At 39.4% G+C, this 16,953-nt stretch overlaps 1 protein-coding gene across 5 annotated transcripts in view; it reads right to left on the minus strand.

The window, feature by feature from the left end:
- Window positions 1-16,953, minus strand: part of UNC80 (unc-80 subunit of NALCN channel complex) — a 225,172-nt gene that overhangs the window by 90,081 nt on the left and 118,138 nt on the right. For 3 of the 5 annotated variants that reach the window (XM_088022040.1, XM_088022041.1, XM_088022039.1), the window contains exons 26-29: window positions 13,890-14,055; window positions 8,615-8,818; window positions 6,733-6,833; window positions 1,491-1,691 (exon numbers count right to left, since the gene is read on the minus strand). In XM_088022040.1, the coding sequence (XP_087878166.1) occupies window positions 1,491-1,691; window positions 6,733-6,833; window positions 8,615-8,818; window positions 13,890-14,055 (672 nt within the window). The remainder of the gene's footprint in view (window positions 1-1,490; window positions 1,692-6,732; window positions 6,834-8,614; window positions 8,819-13,889; window positions 14,056-16,953) is intronic. The other 2 variants (XM_028112210.2, XM_028112209.2) reach the window with 1 other exon arrangement.

Genomic DNA, 16,953 nt, shown 5'->3' on the forward strand with positions numbered 1-16,953 from the left:
TGATATATACCTGCGTTATAGCCTCACATATATGCTTTGAAAAAAATACTAAAAGATCCTATCCCAGAAGGCAAACGGCACACTTATGAGAGGCATGAAATACAGATCTTTTTCTTTCGGATCTCTTGTATTACCCCGAATTTCTTCAATGAACTGTATTATAATTAAAAAAAATATTCCTTTGTGAGTGCTAAAGCATTACAAACTGCTGCCTGACTCAACTGTAAATTTTTTGTTACTGCTCATATTCTCCAGTTGTTTGATTTGAATTTTATCACCTTCGCCCCCACCCCACCAAACCTGGCTTGCAAACTCCTTAGGGGAAGGATCCTCTAAGACTACTTACTTATTTTTTTATTTCTCCCAGAATATCTGGTCTCATATTGTGCCAACAGCAGGTGCACAATGAATGCTCACTGAAATGAATAGGTATTATATCAAAATCTCTTTGTAAAACCACTTGTGAGGAGCAGCTGCAGGGCCAGCCAGAAGCACTCGGTCAGGAGTCTTGGCCATCGCGCCTGTTGTGGGGCAGGTGGGTGACCCGGGGCTCCCCCGGCAGGAGCACGGCAGCCCTGGTTCCTGTCTTCAGCTCCTGCCAGCTCAGCTGCTCGGTGTACTTGTCAGGAAAGAGCGGCTGAATGCTTAGAAAATGTAAGAGTTTCTTAAAGTAGTTTCCTCTGGTCTGATTTGACCTAGATTATTATTTATCTGTGAACAGTTGGGCCATTTATTACTCATTCCTTAAGAAGGAACTGATAAACTATGTCAGTTTCCTATTACCACTGTAACAAACCACGGCAAACTTCGTGGTGCAAAACACCACAAATGTATTATCTTACGGCTTTCCAGATCAGATCTAAAATGGATTGGCAGGGCTGGGTGGCTTCTGGAGGCTCAAGGGAATCATCAATTTCTTCACCTTTTCTAGCTTCTAGGCGCTGCCCCATCTTGTGGCTCATGGCCACGTGGCTCATGGCCCTGTGTCCCATCTGCTTCTGTCTGCTTCTGTGTCTCATCTCCTTCTCTGACTCTGACTCTCTTACCTCCTTTTTCACTTATAAGGACCCATATGAGGACAATGAACCCACCTGGATAATTCAGGATAATTTCCCCTTATTCCCATAGGAAAGATCCCTCTTGCCACGTTAAGGTAACCTATTCACACGTTTAGAAATTAGAATACAGACCTCTTGGGGAGACATTATTCTGTCTACCACCATACCCTACTCATCACCACCACCCCTACAAATTCATATTCATTCCCAGAAATAAAACAAAACCTGGGAAAAGATTCCATGTATGCTCATGGATATGAAGACAAAGCACCTGTCTTTCTTTGCTCACCTTCTATCTTTGTTCGAAATCACACAGATCTGTAACCTGGTTTATACACCTGCCATGGCCTGAAATTGGCATTTCCAGAGAAAAGATTGCTGCGACATCATCTTCCCTATCAGAGGCATATTACCCTGTGCCCCTTCACTCACCTCTTTCTGTTTCTTGCCCCGGAGAGCCACACCACTACAGCTGTTGCTCTCCCGGAGGGAGTCCACGGTGTCTCCGTAGAGCAGCTTGATGGCTCTGACCAGCCGGGCGCAGGAGCGGCTGTGGTGCAGGTAACAGTGAGGGTGGCAGTAGTCAATATGGGTGCAGATGAAGCTCTGTTGATTGCACAGCAAGATCATGACCTGGAACACACACGTCCCTGACACTCAGCCAGGCAATCAGGGTTGAAACCACAGTGAGTCACTAAGTCCCGCAAGAAAGCAAAGTGTTACAAGGCTTTATGTACTTGGCTTCTTGGCTCTCTCCATTCACACTTGATAGAAAGAGCTTTTTGAAACAAGAAAAGGTTAAGTGACCTCGAAAAACTCAAACCAATTACTATGGAGTGCATGATTTCCAAATAGTTTCAAATAAAGATTCTAAACTTAAACCACATTATTTTTGCAGCTCTTGTGTTGTAGAAGGAGCCAGGTAGAAGAGCATCAACTGGTGAGAAATTCTGTGCCAAAGGATTTGGCTGGCCTTTGACAGCCGTGGGATGTTGTTAACTCCAGCCTACCCGTGTGGAATTGAAAACACTTCCGCATCTTCTACTTTGGCCTAAAACCTTCAACTGAGCCTGAACCCAACTATAATGCTTCATTTCTTCTCTCTACAAATTAATTTTTCTCCAGCTTTTGAGCGATTCTAGCTCTTGGGGTTTGATCTGGCTCAAATCCTCCCATCACCTAGACTTCCCAAGTGGGATTCAAGAACTCAGTTGTTTTAAAGGATATGCTTCTTTTAAGATAAGGAATGAAGGCCTTTGAGTTTGTAACTTCTGAAGTTGCCTTCCTAAAAAGACAATAACTCTCCAATGTCCACAAGGCTAGTCAAATATGCATAGAATAATCTCCTGAATGTGTCCATCCTTCATAAAACCATTTCCCACCCCAACACCTAATCTGTGAGAGACTGTGTGCCATATTGGATGGAGAACATAAAGTAAGTCTATGTGGACAAGGCCAATCAAACATACTAGGTAGGGCTGCCACGTATTTCCTTAGGAATGAGAGGGTCTGCTTACTCTGAGGTGAAGAAAACAACAATAACAATCAACTCCACACCCCCGTCAAACTCAGATAACAATATCTCATACTCTTCAAAGTTAAAAAAAAAATAGGTGTTGTCTGAGCAGAAATCCAGATCTCTCCTGAGCTTCACTGAACATCCCTGCTATTCCTGTACATACTGGTATGAAGCAGGGCACATATAAGAACTGTAAGGTTTCCCTTGTTATTCTCAAATCTGGATACTAAAGAGAAACACCAAGAAAGTTTAGCAACAACAACCGAAACCAAATAAACACACAAACGATCATATGACTGGACTTTAGTTTAGAAGATTCTGATTTAGTAGAATATCTGGGGTGGAGGTGATCTAGAAATCTGTAATTTTAAAGTTATGCTCAGGGACGTCTTTTTGGTAGATATATTTTGAAGATGATCCCCAATGATCCCACTTTCTGGTATTAATGCCTTTGTGAAACCACCTCCTGTTGAGTATGGGCTGGCCTAGTGACTTGCTTCTAACCAACAGAATGCAGCAAAGGTGAGGAGTTATCACTTCTGTGAGTAGATTGCACAAGACACTGACTTTTCTCTTGTTACCAGACCCTCCTTTATTGGCTTTGACAAAGCAAGTTGCTATGTTGGAAAGGTTCACAGAGCAAGGAAATGAGGGTGGCCTCTGGCCAATAACGAGCTAGGAATTGAGGCCCCCAGTCTAACAGTTCTTGAGTAACTGAAATTCTACCAATAATCACATGAGCTTGGAAGCAAATTCTTTCCCAGTCAAGCTTTCAGACGAGACCTGAGTCCTGTCCAATACTTTGATTGCCATCTTGTGAGAGAGTCTAAAGCAGAGGACCTAGCTAAACTGTGCCAGGATTCCTGACACCTAGAAACTGTAAGCTAATAAATGTGTGTTGGGTTTAAGATACACACATCTATATTAATATATATATTTGAATATATATATTTGGATGCATAAGATTGCATTCAACAAAGGCAGTCAGGACCTGAAAGACAAGATATGGAGAGAAAGGGCATTGACTGCAGTAAGCACAGTGTGAGCACATGCCACATTTCTCCTTCAGGCATAAGTGGCCGAGGGGGCAGGCAAAGCTTTAGGCAATTTCATGAGAACTGGAAGATAAAAATTGGAGTTCAGAATTGGGAGTAGAAAAGGGAGGTTTGGAGAAATGAGACTTGGCACTTGCTTTCTAGGCATTTGTTGACTGAGTAGCTAAGAAGCCAAGCAGAAACCAGCTGACAAGCAGAATGGAGATTTTGACAGTTTCAATGTGATGGAGAAGCAAAACTGGAGTTTCTGCCCCATCAAGACTGGGGGCACACCCCAGACTTTCACTGGGAACCTTGGAATGCTTCATACTAGGAGGGGTGTGTTGGGAGGAGGGTGGGGTGTCAGGGGGTGGGAGGTGGATAGCAGTACTACAGGTCAAGTCAGCTTTGTCCTTGATAGGACTGAGGAGATCTTTACTATCTGCCAAAGTATAGGGTGTGTCCTCTCTGGAGGGAGACAGCATCATTGGGAGCCTCTATAAGTCTACAGTTTTTTTTTTTTTAATTAATAGACTTTGTTTTAGAGCAGTTTTAGGTTTACAGCAAAATTGAGCAGAGTGTACAGAGAGCTCCCAAACACCTCCTGCCTCCACACATGCACAGTGGCCTTCATTATCAACATCTCCCACCAGAGTGGTACGTTTATTATAATCAATGAATCTACACTGCCATGTCACTATCATCCAAAGTGCTTAGTTTACATTATGGTTCACTCTTGGTGATGTACATTCTATGGGTTTTGACAGTTGTATAATGGCATGTATCCACCACTGTGCTTCTATAATTTTTCACCCACCATACCTGGTAGTCAATGAAATCACTAGGCATATTAAGGAACAGACTAAGAGAAGCTAGTAGATTCATATATTGGAGTTATCAGTCATGGATTTTAAATGTGTATGATCAAAATGAAAATTAAAAAATATTTTAACTGAATGATAATGAACATATGATGTATCAAATGCATGATACAGCTAAAGCTGTTCCTAGGGAACATGTATAGTTTTAAATGAGTAAGTTATCAAAGTGGTTGGAAATCAGTTATCTAAGTATCTATATCAAGAAATTAGGGAATGAAAACATGTTAAACTCAAAGAAAGTAGAAGGAATTAATAAAGGTAACAGGAGAAATTAACAAAACAAAAATCAACCATTCCCCGAATGACAAAACCCAAAGCTGAATCTCTGGTTAATAAAACTGACATACTTTTGGCAAGACTGATTAAAAAAAAAAGAACGAAAGATATAAGCTACCAACATCGGAAACAATAAAGATACATCATTGTAGATCCTACAGAATTTAAAAGGATTTTAAGAGAACATTATAAATGCCTTTTTGCTAATAAATATAAATATTTGGATTAAATTACAAATTCCTAGGTGGGGAAAATGTGCTCGAATTGTTCCCAGACGAAACAGAAAATCTGAATGGTCTGAATCATATTACATAAGTTGAATTTGTAATTAAAAACCTTCCTACAAAGAAATGTTTAGATCTAGGTTTCTACTTAAAGAAGAAATAACACTGGTCTTACACAAATACTTCAAGGAAAACTAAAAAGCATTACTTAAGGAAATTTAAGAGGAAATTTGAGGGATAGGACATAAATTAATAGAGGGATAGACCACTTTACACATTAGAAGACTCAAGAGAATAAAGATTTCACTTCCCCAAATATGAAGTGATGCTTATATTTGATATAAGGCTGACTTGAAAGCTTTTTTATAGAAATTAACAGGTGAGGGGCACCTGGGTGGCTCAGTCGGTTAAGTATCTGACTCCTGATTTTGGCTCAGGTCATGATCTCAGGGTTGTGAGATCGAGCCCTGCATTTGGCTCCATGCTGAATGTGGAGCCTGCTTAAGATTCTGTCTCTCTCTCCCTCTGCTCCTCCCCTCCTGCTTACTTATGTTCTCTCTCTAAAAAAATAAAAAGTTAATAGGTGATTCTAAATGGAAATGAATATGACCAAGTCACCTTGAGGAAGAACAAAATTGGAGGATGTACCCTTATATGAACCAAACAAACTATAACACAACACAGTACATAACATATGATATCAATTATATGCATTTCAAAAACAGACAAAACTAATCTATAGTGTTAGAAGTTAGGATGGTGGTTACTGTTAGGGGAGAGTAGTGACTGGTAGACGGCGTGTTGTAGGGCTTCTAAGGCATGATAATGTTCTTGACCTGCTGGTGGTTACACAGATTGTCACTTTGTGAAAATCTATTGAGCTGTACACGTAGGTTTCCTATGCTTTTCAAGATGTAGGTTGGACTTCACTAAAGAGTTTATTTTAAAAACAGCCTGCCTCAGAGAATCTCAAAATTAGGTTCTGGGGGTCACTTCCAGCCAGTTCTGGGGATTAGCCAGTTGTGTAGACACAGCACTGTAAACTCTGAGGAGCGTTATGTACCAGCCAGCCCTTACCTGACCCTACCAGGAAGTCAGATGAAAATCAGAAGAGATGGTACAGAACATACCTAAGATCAATAACAGCGCAGGCAGTACCCTGCTAGTTGCGGATCTGATGTTAAGCTTCCTTAACTTTCTCATCCTTTCCTCATGCCCAGCCTGAACCTTGAACTCTAATCCATGCCCAAAGTTTCCCTGAAATCCCCTCCTGCCCATGATTTCTGAGGAGCCCTTTGAAGTGTAACCTTTGTCATCTTAGGATCTCCATGTTCTGGTTTACAATTAGATGTATACAGACACAAGACTGACACCATGATCTTGCTCTTGGCATTTGTGGTAACCTGTAGAAAGCTGACGGTAATGCTTCGTCTGTGGTACCTAGGCTGTCTTGGTCACCAAACTGACCTGGTCCCTCAGGGTTTTTCCTGACTTATGTTGACCCACAAGCCAGCCATAACAAAGAAACTCTGGTTTTTGTTAAGCTTGAACTGAATACGATCCCACAGAATACCAATCCTAGTGAGGATTCAGAGGTTCAGCTGAAATAAAAGCCTATGGTTTTTCTTAGAGGCTAAATTGGATTGATGGTTTTCATATACTCTTTCATCCTTACTCCATCGATCTTTCTCAGTGCCAAAAGAAATTGATCTCAGGTCTCTTTCTGAGATTCCTACTTACATGCAGCCATGACATGCTCCTGTGGTAATTTTCCTCTGTGCCAGCAGTGCTCATTCCCTCTGGCTCGATGCTGGGCTCACTTGCACTCCAAGGACTCCCTTCTTCAAAAGAAAAATGCCAAGAAAGGTTATACTGTTCGGTCTCCCTGGAGAGCACGTTAGTATGTTAGAGTTGTCCATGCTTTTGAATCCTAGGGCAGACTACCACGGCCCAGTGGGTTAACAGGGCATAGCACTGACTTTAGTGGAGGAATGTTAATAGGAGCTGTTCCCTTCACCACCAGCTGAACAGGCAATTGCAAAGACATTTATGATCTCTGTTACGGTGGCTTCCATTCTGAGACATGGGAGCAGAGAAGAAACAGAGTCAAGTCCTTGAATTGCTGAGATGAGCAAGTTATTGATTGAGTGTGCTCAAATCCACTCCAGACTGCCCAGACCTTGCAGGTGTAGTTAAGTAGGGACACCAAGCACCCTGCAGTGGCCATAAGCGTGCTGCTGCCCCCTCTGCTGATGTGACTAGGGCTAGTGTCACGCTCTCAGTGCCCCCTAACTTTGCTGTCAGACTTATCTCAAAAATGATGGTGCCTCAAAAAAACCAAAAAACAACAAAACAACAAAACAAAACAAAACAAAACAAACAAAAACAAAAACAAAACCCAACCAAAAAACCTAAGGGAATTTATAAGCAATTGTGGTCAATCATGGACAATCCTTGACAATCTTTTTGTCTAAACTCTTCTCTGCAGAAAAGTCTGGAGACATCTCTCTCAGGAATTCACTACATTATCTACCACACAAGAAAGCTTTGCCCTCAAATCTAAAAGCTTTCCTGGGTCATGTCTGTGACAAAACCATGCCTCTGGGCTGCCTATTTTGATTCAACTGGTCAGGCTGAACTAACCAATTCAAATAATTAATTGAAATATTCCCCCCCCCCAAACTAATTGATGACATTCTTACAACTTCAGGCCTGTAACAAATGAAGTCACAGGGTTTTTTTTTTTTCCTACTGTCTTCTTAAAAAATAAGCTGAATCTTAACTAATGCTTAAATTAGTTATTTTCCAAAGTGAGGGAGGGTTGGTGTAGAAATACTTCCTATTTTAGACTCTCTTTGATTAGATATACTCAGCTTCTATTTCAGTAGACTTGATTGATAATTTATCCACATTTACTGACTGACTTCTGAAACAACTTGCCTAGAAAGGAGAGCTTTCTATTTTGCTCCTCATACAGGGCCTGAGTGGCAAAGAAAACGTACTTTAACTTTTACCTGATAGCTAAATTCTGAGCAGCTGGTGAGTCCTATCCGCATACTTGCTTACTCTTTTTCTTGCTAGTAAGATGACCATCAGGCTCATTGGACTAACACATTTTGGGATTCAAGAGTCTCTTTGGATCCTACAGGGACAACCTTCACCTCTAATGCTTTGATTGTATACAGAGCTCATGCTCAGATACTTAACATACTTTATAACCATCCCTTAATTCATCTTTAGAGCATCCCTTCAGGGTAGGCGAGGAGGAAATAGAATTATTCCCACTGAATAGTTGGAGAAAACAAACCCCTGAGACATTAACTGACCCCCTGAAGGTCATAGTCAGGGCTCGAAATCTCTCCACTCTGAGAGTTTTGTTCTTCTGACTGTGAAATAGGGACTTTAAAACACAGAGGACCTTTAGGTAGCTGCCCCCATGGGAATTTCTACATTTTGCCCTGCTCTAAAGGGCGGTGTGGTTTTCAGACTGAATGTGTGGTCTAGCCTGTGGCTCTGCTCTCCAAGTCCTGATGTGTAAGAAAAATGGGCTTCAGTTGTTTCAGGATTCAGGGCCTGTCTTCCTACCCCCCACGTCCCTGCACACCCCACTCCTCTATGTTACCTAGGTCAGTGACAGTGTCCCTGCTCTGGGACAGCTGCAGCTCCTCAGCCTCGGACTCTGAGTCCTGCCGTGGTAACTTGCTGCTCTTTAAGCTGCCGACCCGGCGAATGCTGGACAAGGAACCCCCCTTCTTCACCTGGAAACTGCGGGTTCCTTTAATCTGGAGCAGGCGGGAACCTCCTATCCTGATCTTCCTGCTGGGAACTGTATTAAAAGAATAAAATAGGGCTTTTTCCCCCTTAGTTTTCCCCAGCCAGTGTTAGATCCAAGCTCTCCCCAACTTGTCCCTGAACAGCCTCCTCTCTGTTGGCCGGGATGAGCAGCATGTCTGGACAAGGAGCTTCTCCCCAGCCTCCGAGTCAGGCAGCTTTGTTAAGCAGGCAGGAGGCTGGGTCCACCAGGAAGGGCTGGTGCAGCTTCTTTCTTGCACACATAGCTCATCAGTGCTGGGAACAACCTGCTCTCTTTCTGGCCCAGGGTTCACAAGCATGAGTGTGCCCTCGTAGCACTGTGATCTCAGACTCTTAGTACATTCACATAACATCATTGCTTGATTCAACAGAACCACAAACCATTTGTTTTTGTCTTTCTTTTGACATGGGACTGGCAGAGTTATGTGAGTTATGCAAACCCCTTCACGTAACCCCTTCCTTTTGGAATACCTCATTAAGAAATAAAAACAAGAGGCGCTTCTCTCTCCAACAGTCAGCAGTGGGTTCCGCTCAGCTCCTCAGCAATGGCACTAAAGGATCTGTTTTCACTGGTGTGCTTTGGGTGAACATGAGTGTGAAATAGTTCCATTTTCAATGCACCTAGTGATGTCATAGCATCCTTCTTTCAGGCAAAAGGCTGGGTGGGATGTGAGTCCAAATGGTGCAACACCCTGAGCCAACCTTACAGTCTATATGTACCATGAAGAACATGCATTATTCATCTTTAGTGTTCTGGAAAAAACAGTCATCAGTGAGGAAGATAAAAGGGTAAAAGAAACACGTTTAAACTTGAAACCTACTTTTTTTTCTTTTCTTTTCTTTTTTTTTTTTTTACCGAAAGCATCTTTATTCCCCATAGTCATTTACACTCCTACGTCCCCTTCCTTTGGAGATTTGCTGTTGTCACCCAGTGATTTGATAAGGACGGGATAAAGAAAGTTTTCAGAGCTTAGTCATTATCAAGAAGGGGCCATTATTTTTGTAAGATTTTCTTCTTACAGGAACAAGATTTCTTATGAATTATTTAAGGCATAGATATTAATATTTTTAAAAGTTCCAATCAGAAAGATTGCATTTTAGCCTTGGGTTGCTCACTCACAGGAGACTGAGTATGTGACCGTGAGAAATGGTATAGCACTACAAGATGGTAATTAAATGTAGACTTTCAATGCCATATAAAGGAGCCCAGAAGAATTCCTGTTGAGTAATGTGCAATGCTTAATCTCTGATTTACCCTTGTGATTGAAAAAGATTAAAATCATCACCACTGAGCTGGCAAAGACCTCCCCGAACACATCTGGACAGAATTTTACATCTGGATAGAAATTCTTGCAACCCAGCCAGACAAATTCCACAAAGACTATAGACTATCATGCTCCATTATAATTATAGCACAAAATTCATCTGCTGCATTTTTTCAGTATTATTTTTAGGCTTAACTGAGGCTTTAATGACCCACCTGAAATACATCTGAAATAGAATATTATCATTTTTTAATGACTACTAATACAATTTCATGTCAAGATAGATTGGGAAGTAGAAAAAAAGTTAGAGAGGTTTTTTTTCCTTTTTCTTTTTTCTTTTTTTTTTTTTTTACACAAGATACTCTCTCGCATTCTTTGCCTGATTTCATGATACCTCTTACCATACAAATTTGGGAAAGTAACCCCAAATTAACGTGACCTGAAAGAAATTCAATTTTGAGAACCTATTCTACTGCCAAAGATAATTGGAAATATCCTGTAGCGCTAAAAATCAGTGTTTAAGAATTATGGCATTAATTATTTACAAAGGACATAGCAGTTAGAATTCAGATTTGATGTTGTACTTGAAAACCATTAGTTGAGCTCATACAGCATTGAGTGTCAGCCTTTACCTCCATGACAACATGAATACGAAAATGAAACAAATACATCTAAATTGGATAAAACATCATTTTCCCTTTTCTCTCACCTCACCCATTGTCTCCATTAGCAAGTCCTGCTAGCTCCACGCTTCGAAATTTCCTAGGATTTTGAAAGCCCCATTACTTATTCCCTGGACTAATGTAACTGCCTCAATGCACTTGCTTACTCCCACTCCCACAGCTTGACTCATCTTTTCAATACATAAAGCATAAATACACATATTATATCACCTTTCTGCTCAAAACCTGCCAACGACACTCAGACACACTTACACAGAATTAAATTTCTAACCATATCTACAGATCCTATTTATTTGCCCTTTGCCTACCTATCTGACTCCATTTCCTGCTGATCTTCCAAGTCATTCTGTAACCACCATGTTGGTCTCTTTGCCCTTTTCGAATGTTCCACATTCATTCCTGCATCAGAGCCGACTTCTCACTGTTGTGTCTGCTTGGAAGACTCCTCCCTCAGCACTCTGCATGCCTGGCTCCTTCACATCATCTACGTCTCTGCCCACTGCCACTTATGGGGTCCTTCTCTGACTACATCCCTCCCAATCCAGGTCACTACCAATTCTCTGACCTTCGTTTGTTTCGCTTTCTATCATTTGTCTTTACTTGAAAGTCTAGTCTTTGATGTTATTCACTATCATGAACTATTAGCTAATAAAAACTGAAATATATGTGGGAAATATTTCTTCCTGTTCATTGCTGTATTCTGGGAACCTGGCCTAGCATATAGCAGGTGCTCAATAGATGATTGTTGAATAATCAGACACATCTTGGTGTCTGTATTTTGGAAAACCAGTCTTAGTTTGTTTGTGGAATGTGGGTAAAATGATGTGGCGGACCTTGCTTGGGGATTTTAGGCAGGTATTTTTAGTTTAAGAATTATCTCACATTTGTTTTCCTTGGTAGAATCCGAATTGTCCTCAGGTTGTTTATTTCAAGATCAACAGTTTTAGCTTTTATAAAAACAGATGGTATAAAATTTTAAATAAAATTTTAATAATGTAATTTAGCAGAGTCCCCCTGGCTTTAGCAGCTGGTATCAACTTATCAAAGGATTAAGGAATATTGAGGAATCTTCAAGATTTTCGCTACCAGTAAAGGACATTTTATGAATATGTTCTTACTTTATAGTTTCAGCTTTCTGTTCATTTATTAACCAACTTTCATATATTAGCATAGCTGTTCTATGAGGTGAAAAAATACTAAGCATTTGTGTTTTTGAACATCAAAGGAAATTTACATAAATGATAATCATGAAATTAAAGTGTTCTTAACAATTGATCTGATGTTTTATTTTTTTAAATGGTGTAGGATTTACTCTGTGTCAAGGTTAACCATGTCCGTATTAGGAATTTTTACTTCAGCTACTTTAAGCAATAATTAGCATAACAACTTTGAATAGGCAAAAAAAAAAATCCCCTTGGGATATATTTAAAAATGTAAGTTTGTCATCATATGCAGTTAGCATTATCTGAAAAAGTAATAGTTGTAAAAATATTGACTTGACACTTCTTCATGCTCAGAAATTGCTAAGACTTGGCTAATAAATTGTTGTTTTGCCATGAATTCAATACAATAGAATGATTATTTGCATTTTAAAAATGTGATGACAACAATCTGACATTAAAATATTAAGAAACTTTTCCAGTGTACCTCCATTCCTTAGAAGATTTTAAAGATTTTATGTTTTCTCTATCTAGGGCTATTCCTTCCCGGAATCATTCATTCCTTCAGTTATCCAACATTAACTGAGTCATTTTCTATAGGATACCAGAAAATACATAAATGCATAAAATAATCTTTGACTCTTTTAACAAATGTACTGATGTTCTTTTAATCAAAATTCATTAGAAAAATATTGAAGGGCAGTGGAATTTAAGGACTAGCAAAATCAGATAGAGATGTTAACAGTTTAAGGAGCCCTCGAAAGCAACTTAAAACTTGGTAATCTTTAGTTTATATTTAGAATTTTCCACATGGGTTCTAGTCTATAGGCTCATGATATAAACAAATAACAATTATTTATTCTATACGTATTATGTACCAGGTACTGTGTTTATGCTTGGCTTGCATTGTCTCATTGAAAGCTTTCAATATCACAGTGCTGTAGTTGTCATTTACCTAATTTGAAAGAGGAGAAAACTGTGGCTTAGAAGGTAAGCAACTTGGACAAGGTCATATGACTGGTTGTTATAGCTTACCATTTTAAGATGTAGTTTTTTTCACATTTTAACACATCTGAAATTGAGATTTGTCTTACAATTGATGCCATCTTAGAATAACTAGTGCCAGGGAGCAGTTGTGACACATTTGTTATTGCTTCTGTCCATGAGAGCATCTAAAGCACCAGCAACAAAATGTACAGGATGGTGCCAGTATCTTTTATCTCCAAGGAGCCAAATGGTAGTTGGGTGAAGGAGTGCGCGAGGTGGTAAGTCAGATGTGTTTGGCAACGTTCTCGAAGCAGGTAGTGAGTACGAGGTCAAGCTAGCTTCATATAGGTGCACGCTGGCTTACGTACCTAGCACCAACAGCTTTCCTTCTTTTACAGATTCATTTAAGACATGACGTAGTACTAACAGTCTAACGACACAGAGGACATTATCCTACAGAAAAAAACATGGACACTGACAAAGCTGAGTTGAAAAGCGATTAAGAAATTTGAACCCAGAATTGAAGATTGTTTAGAAAAACTTTAACCACTTTCTTCTATTTCTATGTTCCCCCTTTTTTTTTTTTGGCTGTACAAGAATGATATGTATTGATAATAAAATCTGCATCTAATTAAGTCTGAAAGTCCTCTTTCAGTAAGAATGAAACGCCGACTAAATGATAAGAAAGTATTGCATACAGGCTGAATGGGAAGTATTTTTTCTTTCTTACTGGCACACGAAATAATGGTTCATCTGACACATAACCGATGGCATCAGTGGGATATGGAGAATTGTTGAGCTGGAATTACAACCCAAAACTTCTCAGACTGTCGCGTCCAGCTCCTAACTAGCATGGTTAAGTGGACACAGTACTGTACATAGCCAACAGTTTTGGACTTCTTTGGGTGTACAATTCTGTAGTGTGGACCCCAGGCCAAATATCCTATGAGAAACACTGAAACATGAAAAAAATTCTTGCTTTTCAATACCTTTCTTCTCCTCGGCCCCTGCATCTGATTTGAGGGTGTGGCAACTACTGTGGAGGGAATCTTTGGAGTCTTCATTTTCATCCAGGACCCCAGCAAAGCTGATCTTCCTCTCATATCTGTGCCGGTCCAACTCAGGATCCAAACGAAGTCTGCAGCTCTCCAAGTCCTGTGATGTCAGCGAGAAGGAGTACATGAATGCTGGCATCTCCTCAGCACTGCATTGGTCTTGTGGCAAACCTCCCTCCATTTTGAATTGCGCCCAGCTGAATTGCACAGAGCCAAATTCCTCTTTCTCTAATGCCAATTTCAGATTGTGGCCATTAAGGATGTTTCTTGAATTAAACAAAATCTTCCCTAACTCATAGTTTTTCCCTTTTTCTCACATTTTATCTTTGGAAAGCACACACCTTGTTTCAAATCTAGAATTAGCTTCCTCACCTTTTTAACTCTTTGTTCACAGTTTAAACTGCATCTTTGGCACTTATCTGTTTATTAAATGATCATGCATTGAATATGACTGAGAGACAGAATAGGAACTTAGAAATCAGACTTGGAGGCAGAATAATGCCCCCCTCCCAAAGAGGTCCATGCTCTCATCCTAGGAATAGGTAAATGTGTTAACTTACATTGCAATAGGGATTGTGTGCATGTGGATTTAGCTTAAAGACCCAGAGATGGGAAATTATGTTGGATTAGCTAAGTGGGCCCAGCCTAATCACACAAATCCTTAAAAACAGAAAGCTTTTCCACTTTGAAGATGGAAAAAAGGACCGTGAGCCAAGGAATGTGGGTTGCCCAAGAAGATGGCAAAAAGGCAAGGCAACAGTCTTCTCAGGGGTCCCAGAAAGGAGCACAGCTTTCTTGACGCCTGGACTCTAGCCCAGTGAAACTCTTATCAGACTCCTGATTTCTAGAATTGTAAGATACTATGTTTTTGCTGTTTTAAACAGCTAAATTTCTGCAGAAATAGAAAATGAATAAAGAGGTGATGTTGGAGTTTTGTAGTGAGGATTTAAAGGTAGCTTAGCAAACAAGTGGAGAAAGGCATTTCAGACTTAAGAAGTTTCATATGTGAGGTCCAGAGGCTCAAAATACGATCAGGCATTGGAAGAATTTCTCACTCCCTTCCAGAAATACAAGAGGGGTTCCATGATTGTCTGCTTATGAACAGTGTGAGCCCATACCCTAATGTAAGCCTTGGGGAGGGAAAGTTGGAATTTGGTCGATGAAATTGAAAACTGACCTATTCTGTGAATGCAGATTTGTCCAATCAGAAGATCATATTTAACTGTTAATCTGTAAAACACTTTTGGAGGACCTGATAAAGGAAAAATATATAAAATGCTAATTTTATTTCTATAGAGCATTTTTTTTTCTAAATATGACATAAGTCCTCAGATTCATATAGATATGGAAAACAAAAATATTTTTTAAAAGCCCATTTTGCACCAAGATTGAAATTTTATGGTTTTGTTAATAAATGAAACTTTTTTAACAGAAAGATTTATTTATTGGATATAGAGAGAGAGAACACGAGCAGGAGGGGCAGAGGGAGAGGGAGAGGGAATCCCAAGCAGGTTCTGCACTTAGTGCAGTGATGAGGGGCTCCGTCTTCCAACCCTAAGAACATGACCTAAGCCCAAACCAGGAATCCAACACTTAACCAACGATGCCACCTGGGCGCCCCAATAAATGAAACTTTAGACTCTACATGATGTTTCTTCTTTTCCTTTTAATTAAGAACAGAAGTTATACTTTGGTACCTAGAAAATTAGATCACATCTCAAAAAGTAAAGGAACTACATGGAATGTGTTTAGTGTTTCAAAAAATATTCTAGGAATACAACTGTTTCCCTGAAATTAATCCCTTTTAGAAAAAAATAGAAAACCTAATATACTTTGTATTTTAGTAGCCAAACTTAATCACATAAATTTCTTACTTGGGATAAAAAGTAATATAACAACTCTGATTCTCAAAAGTCGTTATCTCTTCCAATGTCTTCTTTCATCCATTTGTCAAAATCCCAGCTCTCTTTCAAAGCTATATTCAAATGTGACCTCTTGCAGAAAGATTCTTCAGGTTTTTCCAGCCCCTTCTTTGCCCAAACATGGCCCTTCTGCTTCCTTCTCAGGGTCACTTTATATCTCACACCAGGAAATAATTTTTTATGTGTTGGTTCTCCTGTTTCAATATATTTATCTCTGTATCACCTCCACTCCTCTATCACACCACCTTTTGTTCATAGTCTTACTCCCAATAAATATTCATTAGTTAGTCTTGGTATGTGTAAATTGTGTTTTGCTTCTGATTTTTTAACTTTAGGAACATTTGGAATCCAGCAGCATATTTTTTTATAACCTGATTTGTTAAATTCCATCAGCATATTTGGTACAGCCCCTAGCAAAATCTTGCACCAAAGCATCCAATATGTTGCTCTCTCTAATGAATGAATGTAGACAACAGACTTCCTTACGGTTTTTTTTTTTCTTTATTATTGTGGACTCATCTACCCATTGGATGGGAATTACTTGTTTTAATTTATGTTGTTTGGCCATTGGTTATTGGTTTCACTAAATCAGTTGGTAAAGATGTGAATAGACCAGCAGTTTTACAAACAAAATTATCTCTATTATTTCTTTATTGTTTTCAAGTTTGGAAGTTAATATTTAGAAAAAGATTTGATTATTATGTTATTTTAGATTATAAATCTTGTAAAAATGCTTTTTCTTTTTTTAAGACATTATTTATTTGTATGGTTTATGAAAACATTGAATAAGTATGTTACCAGAAGCTCTTTAAAAAAAAAAAAGCACATTATTTAAGTTGCATCTAGGGATCTGGGAAAAAAACTGTTAAGCTGATAAAAATATTTTTTTTTATCAACTTTTAAAACCTTTTGATATCATTTTGCCTTTTCTTTTACCTCCATCCCCCAACCAATCCAGTGAGTGGCCTCCTGGGATTTCCTGACCCTATCCAAGAAACAACCGTGGTTAAACGAATTCACTTTTTTTTAAAAGATTTTATTTATTTATTTGACAGAGAGATACACAGCGAGAGAGG

Source organism: Eumetopias jubatus, unplaced genomic scaffold (assembly GCF_037043125.1).
Source record: "Eumetopias jubatus isolate StellerSeaLion01/CBP00866 unplaced genomic scaffold, mEumJub1_p1.0 scaffold_3, whole genome shotgun sequence".
In the NCBI taxonomy this organism is placed as follows: Eukaryota; Metazoa; Chordata; class Mammalia; order Carnivora; family Otariidae; genus Eumetopias; species Eumetopias jubatus.